Genomic DNA, 23,008 nt, shown 5'->3' on the forward strand with positions numbered 1-23,008 from the left:
TGAATGTTGAGTTTTAAGCCAACTTTTTCACTCTCCTCTTTCACTTTCATCAAGAGGCTCTTTAGTTCTTCTTCATTCTCTGCCATAAGGGTGGTATCATCTGCATATCTGAGGTAATTGATATTTCTCCCAGCAATCTTGATTCCAGCTTGTGCTTCATCCAGCCCAGTATTTCGCATGATGTACTCTGCATGTAAGTTAAATAAGCAGGGTGACAATATACAGTCTTGATGTACTCCTTTATCTATTTGGAACCAGTCTGTTGATCCATGTCCAGTTCTGCCTCTTGCTTCCTGACCTGCATACAGATTTCTCAGGAGGCAGGTCAGGGGGCTGGTATTTCCATCTCTTGAAGAATTTTCCACAGTTTGTGGTGATCCACACAGTCAAAGGCTTTGGCATAGTCAAAAAAGCAGAAATAGATGCTTTTCTGGCACTCTCTTGCTTTTTCGATGATCCAGTGGATGTTGGCAATTTGATCTCTGGTTCCTCTGTCTTTTCTAAAACCAGCTTGAACATCTGGAAGTTCATGGTTCACTTACTATTGAAGACTGGCTTGAAGAATTTTGAGCATTACTTTACTAGCGTGTGAGATGAGTGCAATTGTGCGGTAGTTTGAGCATTCTTTGGCATTGCCTTTCTTTGGGATTGGAATGAAAACTGACCTCTTGCAGTCCTGTGGCCACTGCTGAGTTTTCCAAATTTGCTGGCATATTGAGTGAAGCACATTCACAGCATCATCTTTCAGGATTTGAACTAGCTCAACAGGAATTCCATCACCTCTACTAGCTTTGTTCATAGTGATGCTTCCTAAGGCCCACTTGACTTTGCATTCCAGGATGTCTGGCTCTAGATAAGTGATCATACCATCGTGATTATCTGGGTCGTGAAGATCTTTTTTATATAGCTTGTCTCTGTATTCCTGCCACCTCTTCTTAATATCTTCTGCTTCTGTTAGGTCCATACCTTTTCTGTCCTTTATTGTGCCCATCTTTGCATGAAATGTTCCCTTGGTATCTCTAACTTTCTTGAAGAGATCTCTAGTCTTTCCCATTCTGTTGTTTTCCTCTATTTATTTGCATTGATCACTGAGGAAGGCTTTCTTATCTCTCCTTGCTATTCTTTGGAACTCTGCATTCAAATGGGTATATTTTTCCTTTTCTCCTTTGCTTTTCATAGCTATTTGGAAGGCCTCCTCAGACAGCCATTTTGGCTTTTTTGCATTTCTTTTTCTTGGGGATGGTCTTGATCCCTGTCTCCTTTACAAGGTCACAAACCTTCCTCCATAGTTCATCAGGTACTCTGTCTATCAGATCTAGTCCCTTAAATCTATTTCTCACTTCTACTATATAATTGTAAAGGATTTGATTTAGGTCATACCTGAATGGTCTAGTGGTTTTCCCTACTTTCTCCAACTTAATTCTGAATTTGCCAATAAGGAGTTCATGATCTGAGCCACAGTCTGCTCCCGGTCTTGCTAACAGAATTAGCAAAAGTCAAAAACAAGGGATTTCTTAACTTTTCTGCCTCTTGAGAGATGAAAAAACTGAAAGTTTGGAGTTTTTGCTCCACTCTATCTTATTATTTAAGTGGAGGACTGAGGCGCCAATAATACTACCTGAAGTGACAGGACTAACCCATTATTTTGGCACAAAATAGATATACTAGGTTGGTCACAAGGTGTGTTGGCCAAGCTCAGGATGCATGATTTCTTCCTTTATCTCTCGTGCTGAAGTCTATCCAATATTTGATGTATAGAGTACATAAACATTCACTTTTTTCCTTTGAAGTATGCAAGTTCATAATCTAGATTTAACCATAAACTAGTAGAATTACATCTTTTGAGTCAATCTCACAGATTTATTTCATCTTAGAAAATTTAGCACATTTAAAACATGTTAGAAAAAGAGAAAAAAAAAACACGTGAACTGATCTATTGCTCCTTAGCATTCTAACAGGAGACTAACTCTTTTAAATAAATTCCAAGGACTACTATGAAAGTGTGATTGAATTTCATATCACAATGAGTACAAAATTAAAAGCTATCACTTTTAATTAATCAATAATGACTCTGACCTCTATGGCAGTACATGTGCAATGAGCTCTTTGCTTTAAGGTTAAAAAAATATAAGATAGGGTCCTGTTGGCAAGATTACCATTCGCTATGGACAGAACTGTGTTCCCCTAAATTTGTATGTTGAAACTCTAACCTCCAATGTATTTGGAGTTGGGGCTTTGGAGAAAATTAGGTTTAGATGAGGTCACGAGAGTAGAACCTTCATGATGCAATCAATACCCTAATAAGAAGAGACAACAGAGCGCTTTCTCTTTGTGTGTGTGTGTGTGTGTCTGTGTGTGTGTGTACGCGCCATGCAAGAATATACAAAAAAAGTGGTTGTCTGCAAGCCAGGAAGACAGAGAGCGCACCAGAGATGGGAAACACTAGCACTTTGATCTTGGAATTCTCACCCTCCAGATTCTGAGAAATTTCTGTTGTTTAAACCACCCAGTCTATGCTGTTTTGTTATGGCAGCCCCAAATGACTAATACTCCATCAAACCAGTGACAAACACGGTATCCTTTACAATAGAGGACAAACTACAAATACAGTCTGAAAAATGGGCTTGGATTCTTAAGCTTTGTCCTATATATTAATTTTCCAAGTGACAACTAGTCTAACTGTTGTTTATTCTCTTTTCCTGTCATGGAAAGTGTGATGGCCACACACTTCCTTTTCACACCAGCATCACTCTCCAGTACCCACTCATATGAAAGCCTCCATCTTTGCTACACCTATGGATTCAGACCTGCCATTTACAGTACTATTTCAGCTTATATTCTTCCTCTCTGATGTAGAGAAGTAAAATTCAAACTTCCTGACTAATGTTCTCTGAAGAGTAGAGCATTTACATCTGATTTTTTTCTTATCACTTAATCTGGGATTTAGATCATTTATATAAGCTGTTCTTTGGTTATCTAATTATTTTACATCATAAATTATCTGCTTCAAATTACCTGTAAAAATCACCATAGGTTATTCCTCCCTCCCCTCCTCTCACCCCCACCACACAGACATAAAAGTTGTAAAACGTTCAGATAAATTTCAGCAAGCTGGACAGTGAAAAGGCTGGGCTAATGGGCTTGAAACTTGTGAAACCTGCCCTCACTGCTTCTCCTGTTAGTGAAGGAGTCTTTAGAGCTGAATTGCATGACAGGGACTATAAGAAAAAGGCCAAATATTTGATCTATCTCATTTCCTAACGCCCACTCACCTCAGAGATCTGAAACTCCATGTCTGGGAGTTTCGATTCCATGATGCTTATAATTGGCTTCACAAGTGAGGAATTAAGATTTTCTTTTTCTATTTATTTATAGGAAAAGCAATATTACACTAAACACTATGTTAATTATTTTTAAATGTCCTGTAAGCTATCATTTTATTGGAACTACCTTCATTACCACCTACTAGCTTTCACACACATTTATTATTGTTGAAATCGTATTTTAGGTTCTATTCCATTTAACACAACACCTTAAGTGCACGTCATAGTTTTCATTGTAATGATTTGATGAGATTATGTCATGATGATATAATATGTTAGTGACATAACATCACTAACATACCATTTCTCTTCTGATGAACATTGAGGTTACTTCCAATTATTTGCTACTGTGGGAAACAATACAGTTTGATCATGGTGTGAACACGTATTACTTGGGATGGATTGCTAGGGACAGGATTACTAGCCCAAAGGGTTTTAGCAATTTTTCTACTTTTCTATGGTTTACCTTTTTTTTTTTTCATTCCCAGGAGGAACTGCGTCAATGACTTCATCAGCAATGAACAGTTCCAGGTTTCTTTTTAAAATAAAAACATACAAATTTTGCTGCAAATATGCCAATATGAGATGTTCTCTTTTTGTGATGGAAGGGGGGAATTACCTCAATAATTTAAAAGTGTCATCTATGTATTATAAATTTGCACAAAGTCTTTGATACAGAATTATGAAGAACATTTTTTCTTGTTCACTTTACTACTTCTATTTCCCTTTCTGTGAATTATCTGTTTTGCCCATTCATCTATAAAAGTCTTGATGTTTGAGGGATAAAAGCAAACCAGTGCTTTTTACAACCCTTCACATCCTCAGGTTCCCCATCTGTGGATTCAAACAACCACAATTAAACACAGTTTGAAGAAAGATTTCAGAAAGTTCCAAAAAGCAAAACTTGAATTAGCTGATTATTGGCACTGTATTTATAACATTGTATTAAGTAAACTAGGAACTTCTCTGGTGGCTCAGATGGTACAGAATCTGCCTGAGATGCAAGAGGCCTGGGTTCAATCCCTGGGTCAGAAAGATCCCCTGGAGAAGGGAATGGCTATTCATTCCAGTATTCATGCCTGGAGAATTCCATGGACAGAGGAGCCTGGCAGATTGTTTACAGTATATGGGAGCCTACAGATTATTTACAGTATACAGGAAGATGTACATAAGTTAAATGTAAATACTATACCATTTTATACAAGGAACTTGACATCCACAGATTTTGGTATCTGCAGGAGTCCTAACCTATAGATTTTAAGGGATGACTGTGCTTTATACATATTTCTTATCAGTCATATAGGTGTATGTCTATTTTCCCCCTCATTCTAAAAACTGTTATCAAATATACATTTAAAATAGTTTTCAAATCTATATTTTTCTTTGTTTCTCTATTTCTTTAAGCCCCCAAAGACATATCCTTTCACAGTTCCATTATATATATATTCTGTTTTACGTTACTTTAGGTTTTCTATAACATTTTTTCATTAATTTCATCAATTTTTTTATTAAGTTCACTAATTTATTTCAATTTTACACTGGTATATAGTTAAATAAGTTGATGCAAATAATTTTAAAAAACTGCTACTCAGCTCCCCAACACAACTTTAATCTTTCTTTTTTTGGAACATATTTCATTTATTGTTTATATATTGCTGAATCTATTTCTAGACTCAAGTATTGTTCCATAGATCTGTGTTTATAATTTTTCACCATTATTACTCATTGCTCCTCTATTTGGAAAGTTCCCTGGAAAACTCCCTTATTTATTTTCCCATTAGATCATTCTTTCAAGTTCTCCCCGAAATCTCAGACTGATTTTGACTAAAATTATATTATATGCATAAATTAGTTTTAAAAGGTCACGGACTGGATTTATAAATTAAAATGCTGCATGCACATAGAAAGAATGCTTTGGCTTTCTAATACTTGCTTTCTGTTGCTTTCAGAGTGAAGAAGCTTCATGCCTATTTCTTGAGACTGTTGTATATATCAAGGTCTCTGTGATTCTATTTCTATGCCCCAGCCTTTACTTAGTTCAAAACATACTTGAAGGCCCACCATCTGTTCTAGCTGCAAAACACCTAGAAAGAGACAAGGTTTTCCACTCAACTGGAATTGTGAAAGAGGAAAAGGAAAATTAATTCAGCACTGTAATTAGAAACCTTTCCCCTTATACATGGTGTTACAGTCATGAATTACCTGATACTCTGCTTGCCTTGTCTACATATTCTGCTTCAACTGATTCCATAGTTTTTAGACCATTTTGACCTTTGTGATGCACAAACTCTTCTTCACTGACCCGCCATTGTCTAGATCCACCCACCATTCATGTTTAGCGGACCCTTCCTTTCCTATCCACGGGGCTTGGCTATACCCCAGGCCTTCATAGCAAAAGATGTGAATGCATATGCCTTGACTAGTTACACTGATCAAATGAATATGAAATTTCAAAACTTAATTTTATAGAGCATAGCGAAGTCGCTCAGTTGTGTCCAACTCTTTGCGACCCCATGGACTGTAGCCTACCAGGCTCCTCCATTCATGGGACTTTCCAGGCAAGAGGACTGGAGTGGGTTGCCATTTCCTTCTCCAGGGGATCTTCCTGAGGCAGGGATTGAACCTGGGTCTCCCGCATTGTAGGCAGACGTTTTACCGTCTGAGCCACCAGGGAAGACAGTAATATTTAATTTTAATATTTAAGCATCAAATCCTATAAACTGGTAGAAGCCTAAGGTTCAAGGTCAGAAATAAAGTAAAATGTAACTAATAATTATTCAGTATCTTAGAATTTGATCTAATATTGGTGCTCTATGGTGACACAGATGGGTGGGATAGCAGGGATGTATGTATACATATAACTGTTTCACTTCTTTATACAGCAGAAACCAATACAGAATTGTAAAGCAACTATATGCCCAACTTTAAAAAAAAAAGTAGTCCTATACTTCACAGTACATTTGACCAAAGTACTACATTTATGAAATGAAGTATCTGAGGAATAACATTATTCTCAATTCTAGAATAAATCTAGATGTATACATTTCAAATTAACAGGAATTTCATATATACAGTTATATGTGCCAGAACTATCATACACACATGCATATACAACACTGCCATGATTTGTGTTATTCTAGCCTGGCAGGTTGCCGTCTATGGGGTTGCACAGAGTCAGACACGACTGAAGCAACTTAGCAGCAGCAGCAGCAGCATGTGTTAGACATGTAAGAAACGTTTCTTAACTTAAAACATTTCTTCTCATTTCCCTTTAAAATTATTCCTACTCAAGAGCAGAAATAGTATTTCCTATTTTTTTGATACCATCATATAGTATTTGTATAAGTATGGCCAACAATTATAAACACTGAGTTAAAACTTTTCTAGGTTGTAATTTCTCATAAGACACAGGATAGCTATGAATATAGGATTTATAATTCAAGAGCATTTCTCTTTTTCAACACTTGGTTCTGATACTCAATTTAACCACATTGAACCATGAAATCAAAGGAAATTTAGCCTTTGAGTAAAGAAGTACAATTTTCCTTCATGAAAAAGAGTTCTGCATTAACAACCAAAAGAAAAGATGTACAGCAAAGGGTACTGAGTAGAACACATTTTACATTTTCCACATTAACTTTTTTATGCAAACTAATCATTAATTTCTAAACAGTTAAAGCTAAAGAAAGTTTACGTTTTAGTGGGAAATAAAAACAAAAAAATTTGCATCATGCAAGTTATATGGGAAATAATTGCTCTTCTGCAAAAAGAAAATGTGTTATGGATTTGCCTGTCTTATTTAGATAGATAAGCTGAGTTAAAGAATTGTCTATTCTCAAAAAGCAAAAGCAGATGTGTTTCCAGTCACTCACTCACAAGTTAGGCAACATTCCTGATACTCCTGACACTCACAAATACAATTTATAAAGAATTTCAAAATAAAAACTCATGAAAAATGAGCATGCTTTCCAATGACAGCTTACATAAATCCTAGAATCTGTGGCCCACACACAAGAAACAGCTGTTACCCTAAGTCAGAGGAGTCAGAGGCCCTGCCTCAAACCAACTAGGGTTCTGCAAAACATCCTACTTTGATAGGATTACTGTAGCTGCCAGACTCCACAGATGGTAACACGACTTGAAAAAGAGTCCGAAGGGATCTTGATTTTTAACCCTCTTACTTTACTCTCAAGCACAAATACCTGATCCCAAGAAGTGACAGGTCACATCCGCATATGACATAGTGACAGCACATACGACATAGTGACAAAGGTCAGATCTCTTGACTCATCTACTACACACTTCTTTTCAAAAGCATTCTATTAAAAGGAAAAATAAGTCCCAGAAAAGAAGCTTCATATACTATATTCAAATTGATGATTTACTATGGGTCTGAAATAACATAATAACTAGTGGATGTCAGAGGTCTTCAATTGGGCTATTATTTTCTATGTTTAGGCATCTGATGCCAAATAATCAAGCACAGATGTTTTAGTACATAACTCAAACAATCTATTAGGAGGAGCCCTAACTCAAAGCATGTAAACAATATCTTATAACTCCCTAAGGCTTAGTACTTTTTTTTTTTAATCACATCAAATCAACATTATGGAAAGAATATCAATTATATCCAAACTATAATGTTGAGAACTATATGAAAAACAAAGAAGTAGAAGAAACAGTCCCTGGTCTAATAATTTAAAATTCTTGTTTTAGTTTTGTCCTAGACCATTTTCCATCACTCCTATGGCAAAAGAAAGGCACTTTCAGATATACTAAGAATGAATGAATTTGGACATAAACCAAATCATTATGCTATACATCTAGAACTAATACAACGTTATATGTCAATCATATCTCAATTGAAAAAATAATAAATATATAAGTATAATGAGATAAATAGTGAAATACAGCTCTAAGCATATTTATAAAAAGGTTTAAACTGGCCACAATTTAAAATCACTAGATTTTAAGTTTACCTTTCAAATCATTAGGAAAAAATAAAACATAAGGAATCAATGAAAACTAAATCTACAGCTTTAGATCATCCACAAGTTGCTGATAAGCAGTATCCATTTTCTTCACTCCAGATACTGATACAGTGTTGAAACGGGCGGGATCGAAGTTAGGACCCTGCAGTATATCACCAGAATCCACCCAAGTGACACTGCTGTAGAAGACTCCCTGTTATGCTCAAAGCTATTTCCAGTTTACATGTTCTTCTATTTTATCCTATCTAATCTTGAGTAACTCGCATAAGTCTGAGTTAGCAATATACTCCAGAAATGCACTGAAACTCTTTTGCACCTGGCACAAATCAATATTCCCATCTCACCTAGATTGTTATTCTGGAACAAAAAGTCCCTACTAGCAATTTGGACAAAAAGAAAGAAGAGCACAGGAAGGTACTTGGAATTTACTAAAATATGAACATCAATTATCAGAGATATAAATATTTTATCAGATAAATAAAACCCCACTACCCCACTAAGCAAAATGGGAGGTAGGTAGGTTAAGTACAGTTTAGTGGTTGGTGCATGTTATAAAGACCTGATTGTAAATCCCAGATTTATATGACTAATAAGAGGTGTTAACACATGACCAATGTGAATATTGTCTAGGGTTCCTTATACCACATCATCACTAAATATAAGACCTTCCTAATCCAACTGCTTTTCCTTTTAACTAGCCCATATTTCTTCTTCTCTGCAAAGGAATATGAGATGGATGTACTGCTAAAATCTGAATTTGTTTCTCTGCTGTCCTTCCCTGATACATCCAGTAGAGAATTCCATAGCAACTATGTCCATCAGAAATACTGTTTGTTTGGTTTTTTTTTAACAATTTGTGTGTTGGGAAAATGCTCACACAGAGCTTAGCAAGCTAAACCATCTTGTACTTCACCCATGAAGATTTATCTGCCAAATTATCAAACAAAAAGAAAGCACAACATGTTACCCTGCCCGCAAGCACAGCACATTTATAGTACAGACCAAGTGTGACAAAGGAATGACCAGACAAAGGCAAAACTCTTTTATATTCTAGCTCATGGCTGTCGTTTAGTCGCTAAGCCATGTCCGACTGTTTTACAACCCCATGGACTGTAGCCCAACAGGCTCCTCTGTCCATGGAATTCTCCAGGCAAGAATACTGGAGTGGGTTGCGATTTCCTCCTCCAAGGGATCTTCCTGCCTCAGGGATTGAACTCTCATCTCCTGTCTCTCCTGAACTATCAGGCAAATTCTTTACCACTGAGCCTCCCGGGAAGCACTATGTCCTTTTAAGAAGAGGTTTACTGTTGTTTAGTAGCTAAGTTGTATCTGACTCTTTGCAACCCTGTAGACTGTAGCCCACCAGGCTCCTCTGTCCATGGGATTCTTCAGGCAAGAATACTGGAGTGGGTTGCCATTTCCTTCTCCAGGGGATCTTTCTGACTCAGGGATCGAACCTGAGTCTCCTGCATTGGCAGGCAGGTTCTTTACCTCTGAGCCACCAGGGAAGCCCTCAAGAAGAGGAGGGAAATACAAAAATACCTGTCACCTTCTAGGCAGACTTCAAGTCCAGCTCTACCCATCACCACCTTTAACATGAGGCACGTGCACGTTCCATGTGACACCAGTTGTTGATAGTGGGGTAGAGCAGTTTCTGATCCCTGAAGGACTGATAGCCTTGCACTATGGCACCTGAGGATCTAGACTGACTGACAACTCCAGTAACGGAAAAGGCCAGCAGAGAGAAACAACATTACCAAGCAATGCCTCTTTTTCACTGACTGGCTTCTTTTGTCTCATTTTATAGTTTTAACAGATGCAATTCATACCTAAATGGGTATGTGCATAGGTGTTAAAAATATAATATATAGTAGTATATACTAGCTATAATCTATAATAGCTATGGGCTTCCCTTGTGGATAATCAGAAGGATGCACCCTGCTGAGACTTGAGGGACTGCCCTAGGGGAGGACAGGGCTGAGGATGGAGCCATGCAAATCTGGTAGCCCAAAACTGTCCTAAGAAGGCTGTGCCTACCTCCTTAGTTCCTGCAGTGCTACCAAGCAAGATTCAGAGGTGCCAGCTACAAATGAAATAGAGATTCCAAAGGACCAGGGCAAAGATTTCAGTGAGAAACGATGTTGAGGAGCTTGGCAAAGGGAGTCCCTGTTTATCTCTGGCACCTCCAGGACACAGGAAAGCACTGCAAGAGCAGAGAGCCCAGGAGATTAGGGCTTTCTACTGCTATTGTTCAGATGCCTCAAGCATTCTTCTAAAGCTTCCTGGAGAAGTTTACAGTTTTACAAATGACTTTTTCTTTGAATAGAAGATTGCTTCTTTCGTTAAAACTCCATGTTCTATAAAAATTGTGGTTAAAACTTTGTGTTCTGTAAAAATTGTCTGACTTCTCTTCATTTCAAAGTTCTCTACAAAGAACAGCAAATAATCTAAATACTCAACAACAGGAAAATGATAGCTCCATGCTGCGGAATGGTACACAGCCATTTAAGATATTGTCTTTCAGTAATAGTTAATAAGATATAGAAAGTCACAATAGGATGTTAGGTGGAAAAAAAAAGCGGATGATACAAAACTGCACAGAATATGAAGCATCATACCATTAAATTTTTTTAAAAAACTGGAAAATCTATTGCCTCTTGGTATCAAAATTGTAAATGACTGTATAACTTACTGTACTTTCTAAATCACCTTCACTGAAGATACTTTGTTTATAACAAGAAAAGTTTTTTATTATTAAAAGAATAACAACAGATAAGAATAAAATGTAACTATACTACATCCAATGTCAGGGGGAAGGTTGCAAAGTTTACCTCCAAAAGTCTTTCTGGTGATTTACATGGGAAAAAAATCAACTGAAAGCACAACATACCAGTCAAGCTGTTCGGGTCCCTTTAAACAAAGTGCAGGTATTAGTACAACAGGTCCTGGAAGAACAATAACCTTTAGACACACCTATGAAAAGATGAGTTACCATAGGTAAAATTTAATTATAGCCCTTTAAATTGAGCCATACTAATAAATGATGGCATTTTTTTGTTTTTAAACCTTCCCTTTCATATCTGCCCTGTGAAATATTCTGAGAAACCAGATCAGAATCACAAGGCCTTGGACACTAGTGCATTTACTTGAGAACACTGCATAAATTATTGATGACACACAGGTTACACTGTGTTCAAAGAGTCTATAGCAGATGAAAAGCTTTTATTTTGGTAAAGAGCAAGAGAATGGGAATAAAAACATGTGGGTGGCTAGACTCTACTAAGAGCTGCCAGCCGTCATATTTCCTTTCGCCTTTGTTGTGTGTCCTTCTCCATTTCTTCCAGGCAATTTTCTGTGTCGGTTAATGGCACACCCATCCATTCAGTTCCTCTAGTGAGTAACTTGGAAGTCATCCTTGATTTCTCCATCTAACCTCACTCCCACACCCAGTTCAACAGACCCCATTAGTTCCACCCTTCAGAGACATCCTGTACACACCATCTTCTCTCTCTGTCACCACCATGACCGCCCTGATCCAGGCCACCACAGCTTCTTATTTTACAGAGCAGCCTCCTAAGCGGCCTCCCACTTCCACTCCTGCTCCACTGGCCCCTCTACTGCACCAAGACTCAGGTTCTCTGCCCGGTCACAACCTTTGTACACACTGAGCCCCTGTGCCTGAAAAGCAACTCTTCACAAGGCTAACTTCCTGGAACCCGGCACCACACCTCTCACGTCAACAGAAAAGCTTCCTCTGACTGCCTTATCTGTAGCAATAGCCTGATTATCTTGGCACTTTGGCAAATATTTATTGTCTGTTTTATTCATCGAACTAAAAGCTTCATGCAGGTCAAGAAGCAACAGTTAGAACTAGACATGGAACAACAGACTGGTTCCAAATCAGGAAAGGAGTATGTCAAGACTGTACATTGTCACCCTGCTTGTTTAACTTATATGCAGAGTACATCAAGCGGGGTACATCATGATGTACATGAGAGTACATCATACCGGGCTGGACAAAGCACAAGCTGGAATCAAGATTGCCAGGAGAAATATCAGTTACCTCAGATATGCAGATGACACCACCCTTATGGCAGAAAGAGAAGAACTAAACAGCCTCTTGATGAAATTGAAAAGAAGAGAGCGAAAAAGTTGGCTTAAAACTCAACATTCAGAAAACTAAGATCACAGTATACGGTCCCATCACTTCATGGCAAATAGAAGGGGAAACAATGGAAACAGTGAGAGACTTTATTTTCTTGGGTTCCAAGATCAATGGGGATGGTACCTGCAACCATGCAATTAAAAGACTCTTGCTCCTTGGAAGAAAAGCTATGACAAACCTAGACAGCATATTAAAAAGCAGAGACATTACTTTGACAGCAAAGGTCCGTCTAGTCAAAGCTATGGTTTTTCCAATAGTCATGTATGGATACAAGAATTGAACCATAAAGAAAGCTGAGCACTGAAGAATTGATGTTTTGAACTGTGGTGCTGGAGAAGACTCTTGAGAGTCCCTTGGACTGCAAAGAGATCTAACCAGTCCATCCTAAAGGAAATCAGCCCTGAATATTCATTGGAAGGACTGGTGCTGAAGCTGAAACTCCAATACTTTGGCCACCTGATGCGAAGAACTGGCTCATTAGAAAAGACCCTGATGCTGGGAAAGATTGAAAGCAGGAGAAAAGGGATGACAGAGGACTACATGGTTGGATGGCATCATTGATTCAACGGACATGAGTTTAAGCAAGCTCCGGGAGTAGGTGATGGACAGTGAAGACTGGCTTGCTACAGTCCATGGGGTCGCAGAGTCAGACATGACTGAGCGACTGAGCCAAATTGGACTGATAAGCTTCAGGAGGGAAGGGCTATTTCTGTCTTGTAATATGTTGGATCTCTAGCAGCTAAACACAATATGTTTTAATGAATTAAAGAATACTTTGTTTCATCTATAAAATAAATCCCTGACTTCCAAGCTGATTTTTTAAATCATTTTTTGTGTCTTCGTTTATTTTCTCAGCGTATTCTCTCACACCAATTTCTAGAATAAAAATTTGCCATGGAGATGTATAACCATAAAAAACATCCTTAGCCTCCAAACACCTGGTATTGAGCTGGCTAATATACCCTCAGATGTCAGACTTCTCATTACATCTATTTAATCCAAATCCTTTAATGATTGCCAGCCTAGGAAGTTTTCTGACAATGCACAAAGCATATAAAGTGCCAGACATTAGTCAGTGTAAAATCATTTTGCAATTGGACATGCACATTTGCATGGTTTTAAATTTCTAATAGAATACTCTCTAAACAAAGTTCTGTCATCTGGACACCATATTACTGGGACCACCATACATTCTGGGAGAGATTCCATTCTTGCAATCAAATGCTCCACTTGGTAAAACCTCTCCCTAACCCATCTTATAAACAACACTAAGACTGTCACATGCTATAATTAAATGGTTCTGATGAAACATACAACTCTCAGGTTACAACTGTTTATAATAGCCATTTCTAATTCTCTTCATTTAAACATTTAAAATATTCAATTTGTCACCTCAAATGAGGTCTCTAAAAACAAAAAAGAAAAAGATGAGTGTCAGAAATAATTCTGAAGGATGAACACACAAAGTAACAAAAAAAGTGACATTTTGGGGTAAATGACCAATGTCTTTGGTTTAGCATTTTGCTCAATCTATTTAATGCAATTTAAATCTAAAATTATGCTGTACAAATATTAACTCCTCTTGAATTCAGGCTTTACTGTCATTTTAGTTATGTATTTAGTACTGAATATATGGCAGTCCCTTTATATTCATTGCAATTAAATCTTCCCGCCAATACTATAGGTAGGCACCAACATTATTCTCCACTTCATAGACTAGGGGGAGGTTTAGAGAGATGAGGAATTCAGGGAGGTTAAGCCTGACACAAGCGGCAGGGCTAGGCGCTGAACCCATTAATTCCTTGTACTTAATAACTACTCTGTGGCAGTGAATAGACGAATGAATGCTTCATCCACAGAGCATTTATGGGATGTCTTCTAGACTTTCTCAGATGACAACTGACAGTTTTCTGTTTTTAAATTCAAAATCCTTAGATGTCTGCATTATCCATTATAACTCATATCATCATTAAGTGATGAAAGAAACGTTTTCTTAGTGTACTGTATATTCTGTGAATAGGCCCTGGACTAGGTACTGGCAAAGCAAAGAAGAGAAGAAAGCCCCATTCCTGGAGACTAAATCGAACACGGTGAAAGTGTAAGTAAGTAAGCCACATGATAGGTGGCATTCTGGGAAGCAGGGTGCAGTGACCAACTGCCTCCCCAAGTGAAGCTTTAAAAAAAAAAAAAAAAAAACCTTCACAGAGGAAGTAACATAAGAGCTGAGATTCCAAGGACAAGCATAGATTCTCCAAGCAGAAATGGGAAGAAGAAGCATTTGAGTTAGTGAAAAACATTTTGCAGAGGTGTGAAACTACAGTATATGGCCTATTAGGTAAAGAGCAAGTTTTTAAACAGAAGCTGGAGTTGGCAGTAACCCAGAAGAGAAAGAAAAACTAAGGCTAGCCACACAGGCTGAATTCAGACTGAAAGGGTCTTATATGCCATGCTTGGGAAACGGGGCTCACCTCACAGGTGATGGGAAGCTGTCTGAGAGGCTGTGAGAAGCATAGGAAAAGACGAGACAGACAGACATGAGTTTGGCTCTTTCTGGGCTTCCCCGGTGTCACTAGTGGTAAAGAACCCGCCTGCCAATGCAGGAGATGTAAGAGACGTGCGTTCAATCCCTGGGTCAGGAAGATTCCCTGGAGGAGGGCATGGCAACCCACTCAGGTATTCTTGCCTGGATGGTCCCAAGGACAGAGGAGCCTGCCTGGTGGGCTACAGTCCCAAGGGTCACAGAGAGTCAGACACAACTGAAGCGACTTAGCACACACATAGAAATCCTAAAAGAATAGATTAATTAAAAGTTTGAGAGCCAGGGAAGACCTCTGTATTTCTTACTGTTAGCACTGAGCTGGACACATTTGTGAATAAATTTATTCCACACATTTTATTGATTACTAACAATGTACCAGGCCTTGAGATAATTGCTAGGCATATAAAATGAACCAAGTAAATCAAAAAAAGAAAAAACCTGTCATTTATGGATCTTTCAATTGGTAGTGAAAGAGCAGGTAGGGGAGATAGATAATACACATTAACAAGTAAATTTTATAATCTTTTCAGGAAGTTATAAATGCAGTGGAAGAAAAAGGAATTTTATTTGAACCAAACTGAGGATTATAACACAGGAAGCAGATTCTCAGAGAGCTCTGAGAATTATTTCACCTGTTAGAAGTCAAAGGCACACTCATATACATTTTTCAGATATAAGATCATACATCAATATGACACACAAATATTTTATATAAAGTTCACCAAGGATACATAGTCCGGGTAAACAGCAAAGCAAGCAGCAAGTCACCATGACTCCCAACAGAGTTGGGAAAGAAAGTTATTTTTTTTAAGGTGCTGTCACAGAAGTTCTGATCCTGTAGGGTCAGAAGAAAGAGAAAAAATAGCTCCTAACATTCAAGCCAGCATTCCCATCTCTGAGGATCGCTGGTTAATGTGTAAGACAGCTACACACTGTATCTATGGAGGCCTGAACAAACAAAGAGAGAGGTTTATGTTCAGTTTTTGTCTTGCTTTAAAATATAAATTTTGTTTCATCAGCCTCACTGAGAAGACTGGAAGAAATGGGTGTGAGCCCTGCAGATATCTGAGGGGAGGTCATTCCAAGAAGAAGGAACATGAAGTGCAGAAACCCTACAGAAGCCTGGTGGTTCAGGGGACAGCAAGAAGGCCTGTGTGGCTAGGGCAGGTCAGCAAAGGGAACCCAAGAGGAGATCAGATCAGAGTGCTACCAGGGCCAGATCCTGTAGGGCTTTAACTCTGAGGGTGAAGGAAAGCTTCAGGAGGGTTTGAGCAGAAAAGAAATTGACTGAAAAGTCTCTCTCTACCAATGTGTCTAGAATATACTTGGGAATCAAGAGCGAAAGCCTGGTCACAGCCAGGAGACCTTTGAATAATCCAGGCAGAAATGGTGTCTGCAATTTTGAAGATAAAGTCAACCAGACTTCTTAACAGAGTACATGTGAAGTATAGGAAATAAAGGGGTTATGGATAACTTTCAGGAATTTCTGCCCTGAGCAAATAGAAGGATGGAGCAGTCAGGATCTGAGAAGGAAATAAATGGATAAGTAGTAGGTGGATGAGGCGCTAGAAATCAGGCATTTGATGTATTTATGGGCCGCTCAAGCAGAGATGCTGAGTTAGGCCACTGGATAAACAGGTCTAGAGTTCAGAGAAAAGCTCAAGACTAGACCAAAGGTCTAGACTAGAGCAGTTCAGACTAGGTCAAGAGATCTAGAAATAAAAGATATGAGAGATGTCTGAACATGAATAGTATTTAGAGATCTAAGAAATAGATGAATAAACAAACACTAACTTTAGAGTCACAGAGTTCTTCATTCTTGGTTCTCACACTGTGTGACCATGGAAACTTCTTTAAAACTTCTCTGAATTCATTTCCTCCTGTGTGAAATGGGATGATAAAAGGAACCGTAGGAATTAAATGGATTAAGAACATTTAACCTCCTGAATGGTGCCTGGTATATGTCAAGCTGTCAAATGGTACTGGGTTATCAGATTTTTAAGCAAATTAATGATGTTGTCCAATTTGTTTTGTTAGAAAGATAAGATTCTTCTTTCTCTTCTCCTTCCACCTCCCTCATGCCTTATGTGCTAAATGTCCGACTCTTTGTGACCCTATGGTCTGTAGCCCACCAGGCTCCTCTGTCCAGGGGATTCTCCAGGCAAGAATACTGGAGCTGTTGCCATTTCCTTCTCCCTCTCCCCCTAAAATGAAACATTCTATCAGATATGTCGGCTTCCCTGGTAGATCAGCAGTAAAGAATCTGAGTGCAATGCAGAAGATGTGGGTTAGATCCCTGATCAGGAAGATCCCCTGGGGAGGGAAGAGCAACCCACTCCAGTATTCTTACTTGGGAAATCTCATGAACAGAGGAGCCTGGTAGGCTAAAGTCCATGGGGTTGCAAAAAGTTGGGACACAATTCAGTGACTAAACAACAACGAGATACCTTAATCAAAACTGTAACAATCTCTTTTCTTTTCTTTATGAAGCCAAGGTGAAAAGATATCTGAGAGAGAAGGAAAAGGAAAAGGCAGGCATTAAGCACCCATTCCAGGGTCGTGCAATATCAAGAACAACACAGGGTGAAAACTAAATAATGACAAGCAGGGTGGTCCAGAGGTATAACATTTTAAACTGCTTTCCTCAGAGCTGCTAAGAATGTATTCTTTTCTATTATCCTCTCAAAACTTTTCTGACCCTGAGAAATGCAGACCATGAGAAATATAAATGTAATTAAGGAAAACAGGCTAGAAAGTTAAGAAACACAGACTGGTACCTTCATCCTCAGGCAAAGCATATGCTAATACTCAATTGGAATCTCTTGCAACTGTGAATGGGAATAATATTTGCTATCTCACGGAGATGTGGTGGTGTTATTTTCAAATTTGGACTTAAAAATAATAGCACTAATATTAAAATCTGAAAACTAAAATAACATTTATGGACTATTGGCATCTGGTCCCATCACTTCATGGGAAATAGATGGGGAAACAGTAGAAACAGTGTCAGACTTTATTTTGGGGGGGGGCTCCAAAATCACTGCAGATGGTGACTGCGGCCATGAAATTAAAAGTCGCTTACTCCTTGGAAGGAAAGTTATGACCAACCTAGATAGCATATTCAAAAGCAGAGACATTACTTTGCCGACTAAGGTCCGTCTAGTCAAGGCTATGGTTTTCCCAGTGGTCACGTATGGATGTGAGAGTTGGACTGTGAAGAAAGCTGAGCACTGAAGAATTGATGCTTTTGAACTGTGGTGTTGGAGAAGACTCTTGAGAGTCCCTTGGACTGCAAGGAGATCCAATCAGTCCATTCTGAAGGAGATTAGCCCTGGGATTTCTTTGGAAGGACTGATACTAAAGCTGAAACTCCAGGACTTTGGCCACCTCATGTGAAGAGTTGACTCACTGGAAAAGACTGTGATGCTGGGAGGGATTGGGGGCAGGAGGAGAAGGGGACGACGAGGATGAGATGGCTGGATGGCATCACGGACTCGATGGACATGAGTCTGAGTGAACTCTGGGAGTTGGTGATGGACAGGGAGGCCTGGCGTGCTGTGGTTCATGGGGTCGCAAAGAGTCAGACATGACTGGGCGACTGAACTGAACTGAACTGTGGGACTTCAATAAATAACAATGCTTATGTATTATGATGGTGTAGACAATCACTTCCTCATCTTGGGAGATGAGGTAAGGCTCCCTTTTAGATCCCACTCATAACAAATCTTCGTAGACGAAAGGCAATTAAACACAAGAAACTCCCTGACCTCCTCTGAGTCCTGTTGATCTGGGAAAATGAGGCAGTTACAGCAGAAGTAATATAGGAGTAAAAATATTTCTTGACATAAAAAGTTAATTTGTCTCAAACTCATGACTTCCCCAGATACACAAATGATACCACTTTAATAGCAAAAAGGAAAGAGGAACGAAAGAGCCACTTGATGAAGGTGAAAGAGGAGAAGGGAATTGCCGGGGTCCAGCCCCGGTGGATCCAGGGTGATTCGAAGGTGGGGGGACGGAGTCGGCGTCTTTGGAAAAATACATATTTAATCACAAATATAGAGAGATTAGAAATGGATAGTGTAGTAGGAAGATTAGCGGAGAAAAGGAGGCTGAATAACTTGGATTACGTGGAATAGCATCCATGCTCCCGATGGGAATTCAGCCAGAAAAACCGGGAGCAAGAGAGAAGCGACATGGGGGAATCAGTCTTTCCGGAAACTGATCCGATTTCTTTATTTTGGGGTTTGCTTATATACCTTTTGTTACACATAGGGATGAATACAGAGTCACGTGGGGGTCAGCAGTCCTGACCTTTGTCAAAATCAGGTGTTCACATAAATGTATTAAAAAAAAGGTCTTAGGGATATTACATCATCTTCTGGCCATGAGTGAGACCTGCTGACATTTTATGATCCTTTCTTTCTGATAACCAAAAAACTTATTTTTTCCAAGGGTGTTTTTTCTTAAACCAGGCACCATCCTCCAAATAAAGCTGCATTCCTATAGGGTGAGGGTGTAGTGAGTTACAATCAAGAAAGGAATTTATTTAACCCAAGGTTAACATGATTAGTCTTAAAGGTTAATACTTATTTCTCCTATATGCTTAAAGGTTAATACTTATTTCTTCCTATATGCTAGTTATATTCATTATAAGGGTAGGGAACATGGAGATTTAGCAGCAAACATCAACCCAACAAATGAAAATCCTTTCACCAATGCTCCCCTTAAGATCTATTTAGTCTTAAGATATGATAAAGTTACATTCTTACATAGCAAGGACACTGATTTATAACAAAGTACAGTGATCTATTACAAAAGAGAAAATCCATTAACTCAAAAAGTCTAGTATTGCTAACATCAAAAACTACTATATTTCCTTTGCTATACTCCAAATACATTGATTAATATATTCCCAAGTGCCTAAGGATATGGAGGCCTGGCGGCAATCATTGACTCAACAAGAAGAAAAAGTCCTATGCTAATTAAGACTCTCAAAATACTCCAAAACTCTCTGTGCTGTTTATGGTTGAGAGGTAGTAAACAATCATGTGCCTAGTGGCAGCAGTAAGGATAATCCTGTCACACAAGCTAGTCTGTCAGCAGAGAGGTTTGACCTGAGACATCCTTGTCCCACCCAGAGCAGGGAATCAGCAGCAATTATTGGCACAACAAATGAAGAGACCCTTCACCAATATAATTCCTAACCAACTATACTAATAATTTCTAACTCCCCAAAATAATTTGCCTTTAGTAAGTCTAAAACATCTCGTGCCTCTCAGGTTAGGAGGCTGTAGACAATCACATGTGGCCGGACGAACCTATACAGGTGGGCTAGATAACCTACAGAGGAGTCCGTAAGCTGAAACACTCTTGTCACGCCCAAGAATTTTTATTGCCTTGGAGCTGCGTGTTTACTCCTTCTCCAAGAGAAACGGTTATGGGGGTGAGCCCCCCGTAAAGTCAGAGGTGTAGGTGAGAGCGTAAAACAGACTCTGGTTTTGGGGTTGATGCTCGGGAACAGGGGGTTTCCTGAGGCTTGATCACGCCTTTGCGTATGCCAAGCCTCGTTCCTCATGACCTTTGCCATGGGCGGAATTCCTCACGCTGGCCCCCGGCAGGGAATGGCAACTCACTGCAGTATTCTTGCCTGAAGAATCCCATGGACAGAGGAGCATGGCTGGCTACAGTCCACAGGGTGGCAAAGAGTTGGGCACACAGAGTGACTAACACTCACTTCCAAACTGCTATAATCAGACATGACAAAGTAGACTTAGATAACAGAAGGTGTTCTGAAGATTGATTACAGTAGCGTGATTTGTGATGCTTCAACAACTCATTGTTGAATGTCTCATTCCTTATTGGTTACTATAATAACTTAAAAACAAAAAGGTGATTTGCTTTGTGTTGTAATTATGGTCTAAAATACTACTTATCCCACCTCTATATAATTATACTGAAACCTTCAAAAGCAAAACAGAATTATTCATTAATTATTATCATTAATGGAAAAATATATACTGACCAGTACCACTCTGTTAAAACATACTATATATTTAATGCAAAGATTATACCAAATCTCATTCTAAAATTTAATTTCATAAGTTTCCTTGAAAAGAGAAAAAAAAATTTCTTTGGTGGATCAAAGATTCTAAAGGAAAAAAAAGAAAAGTGTAAAAGTTCTAGAAGGAAATATGGGAGGTTTTCATAATTTTTTAAAAATCTTATAAAAAGGAAGGTCTTTGTAGGCAAGACACAAAGAAAAAGATATATATACACACACACACACACATATATATAAACTGGCTTCACAAATATTTTGAAATATATGCATGAGAGAAGAGTACCATGAATAAAGACAAAAGACAAATGACAAACTGGAAAAAATCACTTGAAAAATAGATGGTAGAAAAGCAGTTAACCTATTTAACATAAAACAAGCAATTCAGTTCAGTTCAGTCGCTCAGTCGTGTCTGACTCTTTGTGACCCCATGAACCACAGCATGCCAGGCCTCCCTGTCCATCACCAACTCCCGGAGTCCACCCAAACCCATGTCCATCGAGTCAGTGATGCCATCCAGCCATCTCATCCTCTGTCATCACCTTCTCCTCCTGCCCTCAATCTTTCCCAACATCAGGGTCTTTTCAAATGAGTCAACTCTTCACATCAGGTGGCCAAAGTATTGGAGTTTCAGCTTCAACATCAGTCCTTCCAATGAACACCCAGGACTGATCTCCCTTAGGATGGACTGGTTGGATCTCCTTGCAGTCCAACGGACTCTCAAGAGTCTTCTCCAACACCACAGTTCAAAAGCATCAATTCTTCAGTGCTCAGCTTTCTTTATAGTCCAACTCTCACATCCATACATGACTACTGGAAAAACCATAGCCTTGACTAGAAGGACCTTTGTTGGCAAAGTAATGTCTCTGCTTTTTAATATGCGGTCCAGATTGGTCATAACTTTCCTTCCAAGGAGTAAGCGTCTTTTAATTTCATGGCTGCAATCACCATCTGCAGTGATTTTGGGGCCCAGAAAAAGAGTCAGCCACTGTTTCCCCATCTATTTGGCATGAAGTGATGGGACCGGATGCCATGATCTTAGTTTTCTGAATGTTGAGCTTTAAGCCAACTTTTTCACTCTCTTCTTTCACTTTAATCAAGAGGCTCTTTAGTTCTTCTTCACTTTCTGCCATAAGTGTGGTGTCATTTAACAATGTTCAAACTCATTCACAATTAAAGAAACAGTTAAATGAGATATTGTTTTCACTCTTCAGGTTGACAAAGAGTAGCAGTAATAGCTGCAAAATGATCATGCTTCCAATGTACTATTATCCTCATTTTATAAGTGAGAAAACTGTGATCATCCTAACATCACAGAGCTAGGAAGTGGTAGAATTGTCAATTTTTTAAAGTCTGTTCAGACAAACTTTAAGGTGGGGTGAGCAAGTATGTTTATACATCATTTTTGATGAAGTTTTATGGAAGACTCCTGGAGGAAAATGCCCTATATCCACTGTCATGGCCCCTTCAAGTGCTACATGATTTTTTCAGCTTATGAGGTAAACATCTTGTCTTGAAAAATTAATACGCCAAAGCCTTGTGCCTCTTCTAGAGACCGGTTGCATATTTCCAAAACAGAACTAACTCAGGAATCACACACACCAGCTAAATACTGTATTTCTACGTCCATCAGTATCTCAAATAAGAGAAAAGATAAGGTTGGACATGTGTCCCCATTCCTTCCCCTGCTAGAGTTGCACAGTCATCCCACAGGAACTAGGCTGCAGGACATGTGCACTCCAACTGCCATCCCATTCTCATCACTACCAATGGAACCACACCAGCTTTAAGACCCAGATCATCTGTGGAACTGAAGCTGGAAATAAAGAAACAGTGTTTGACATTGTGTTTAATAGGGACAAAAGAGAGTGAGAGTCAGATCTCTGCCTCTTAAGTGTTTTGCACTTTCCACTTCACCACAACTAAAAA

General features: G+C 38.8%; 1 protein-coding gene across 21 annotated transcripts in view; it reads right to left on the minus strand.

Moving 5' to 3' along the window:
• Nucleotides 1-23,008, minus strand: part of ST7 (suppression of tumorigenicity 7) — a 276,264-nt gene that overhangs the window by 165,517 nt on the left and 87,739 nt on the right. For 4 of the 21 annotated variants that reach the window (XM_069586695.1, XM_069586686.1, XM_069586691.1 and 1 more), the window contains exon 2: nt 16,813-16,898. The exons of 14 other annotated variants lie outside the window; for them this stretch is intronic. In XM_069586695.1, coding sequence (XP_069442796.1) covers nt 16,813 — 1 coding nt within the window. In that variant the 5' untranslated portion in view covers nt 16,814-16,898. Of the gene's footprint in view, nt 1-11,204; nt 11,260-16,812; nt 16,899-23,008 lie in introns of those variants that run through there. 3 more of the 21 variants (XM_069586697.1, XM_069586692.1, XM_069586684.1) reach the window with 2 other exon arrangements.

The sequence above is a fragment of the Ovis canadensis genome, chromosome 4, assembly GCF_042477335.2.
Source record: "Ovis canadensis isolate MfBH-ARS-UI-01 breed Bighorn chromosome 4, ARS-UI_OviCan_v2, whole genome shotgun sequence".
Lineage (NCBI taxonomy): Eukaryota > Metazoa > Chordata > Mammalia > Artiodactyla > Bovidae > Ovis > Ovis canadensis.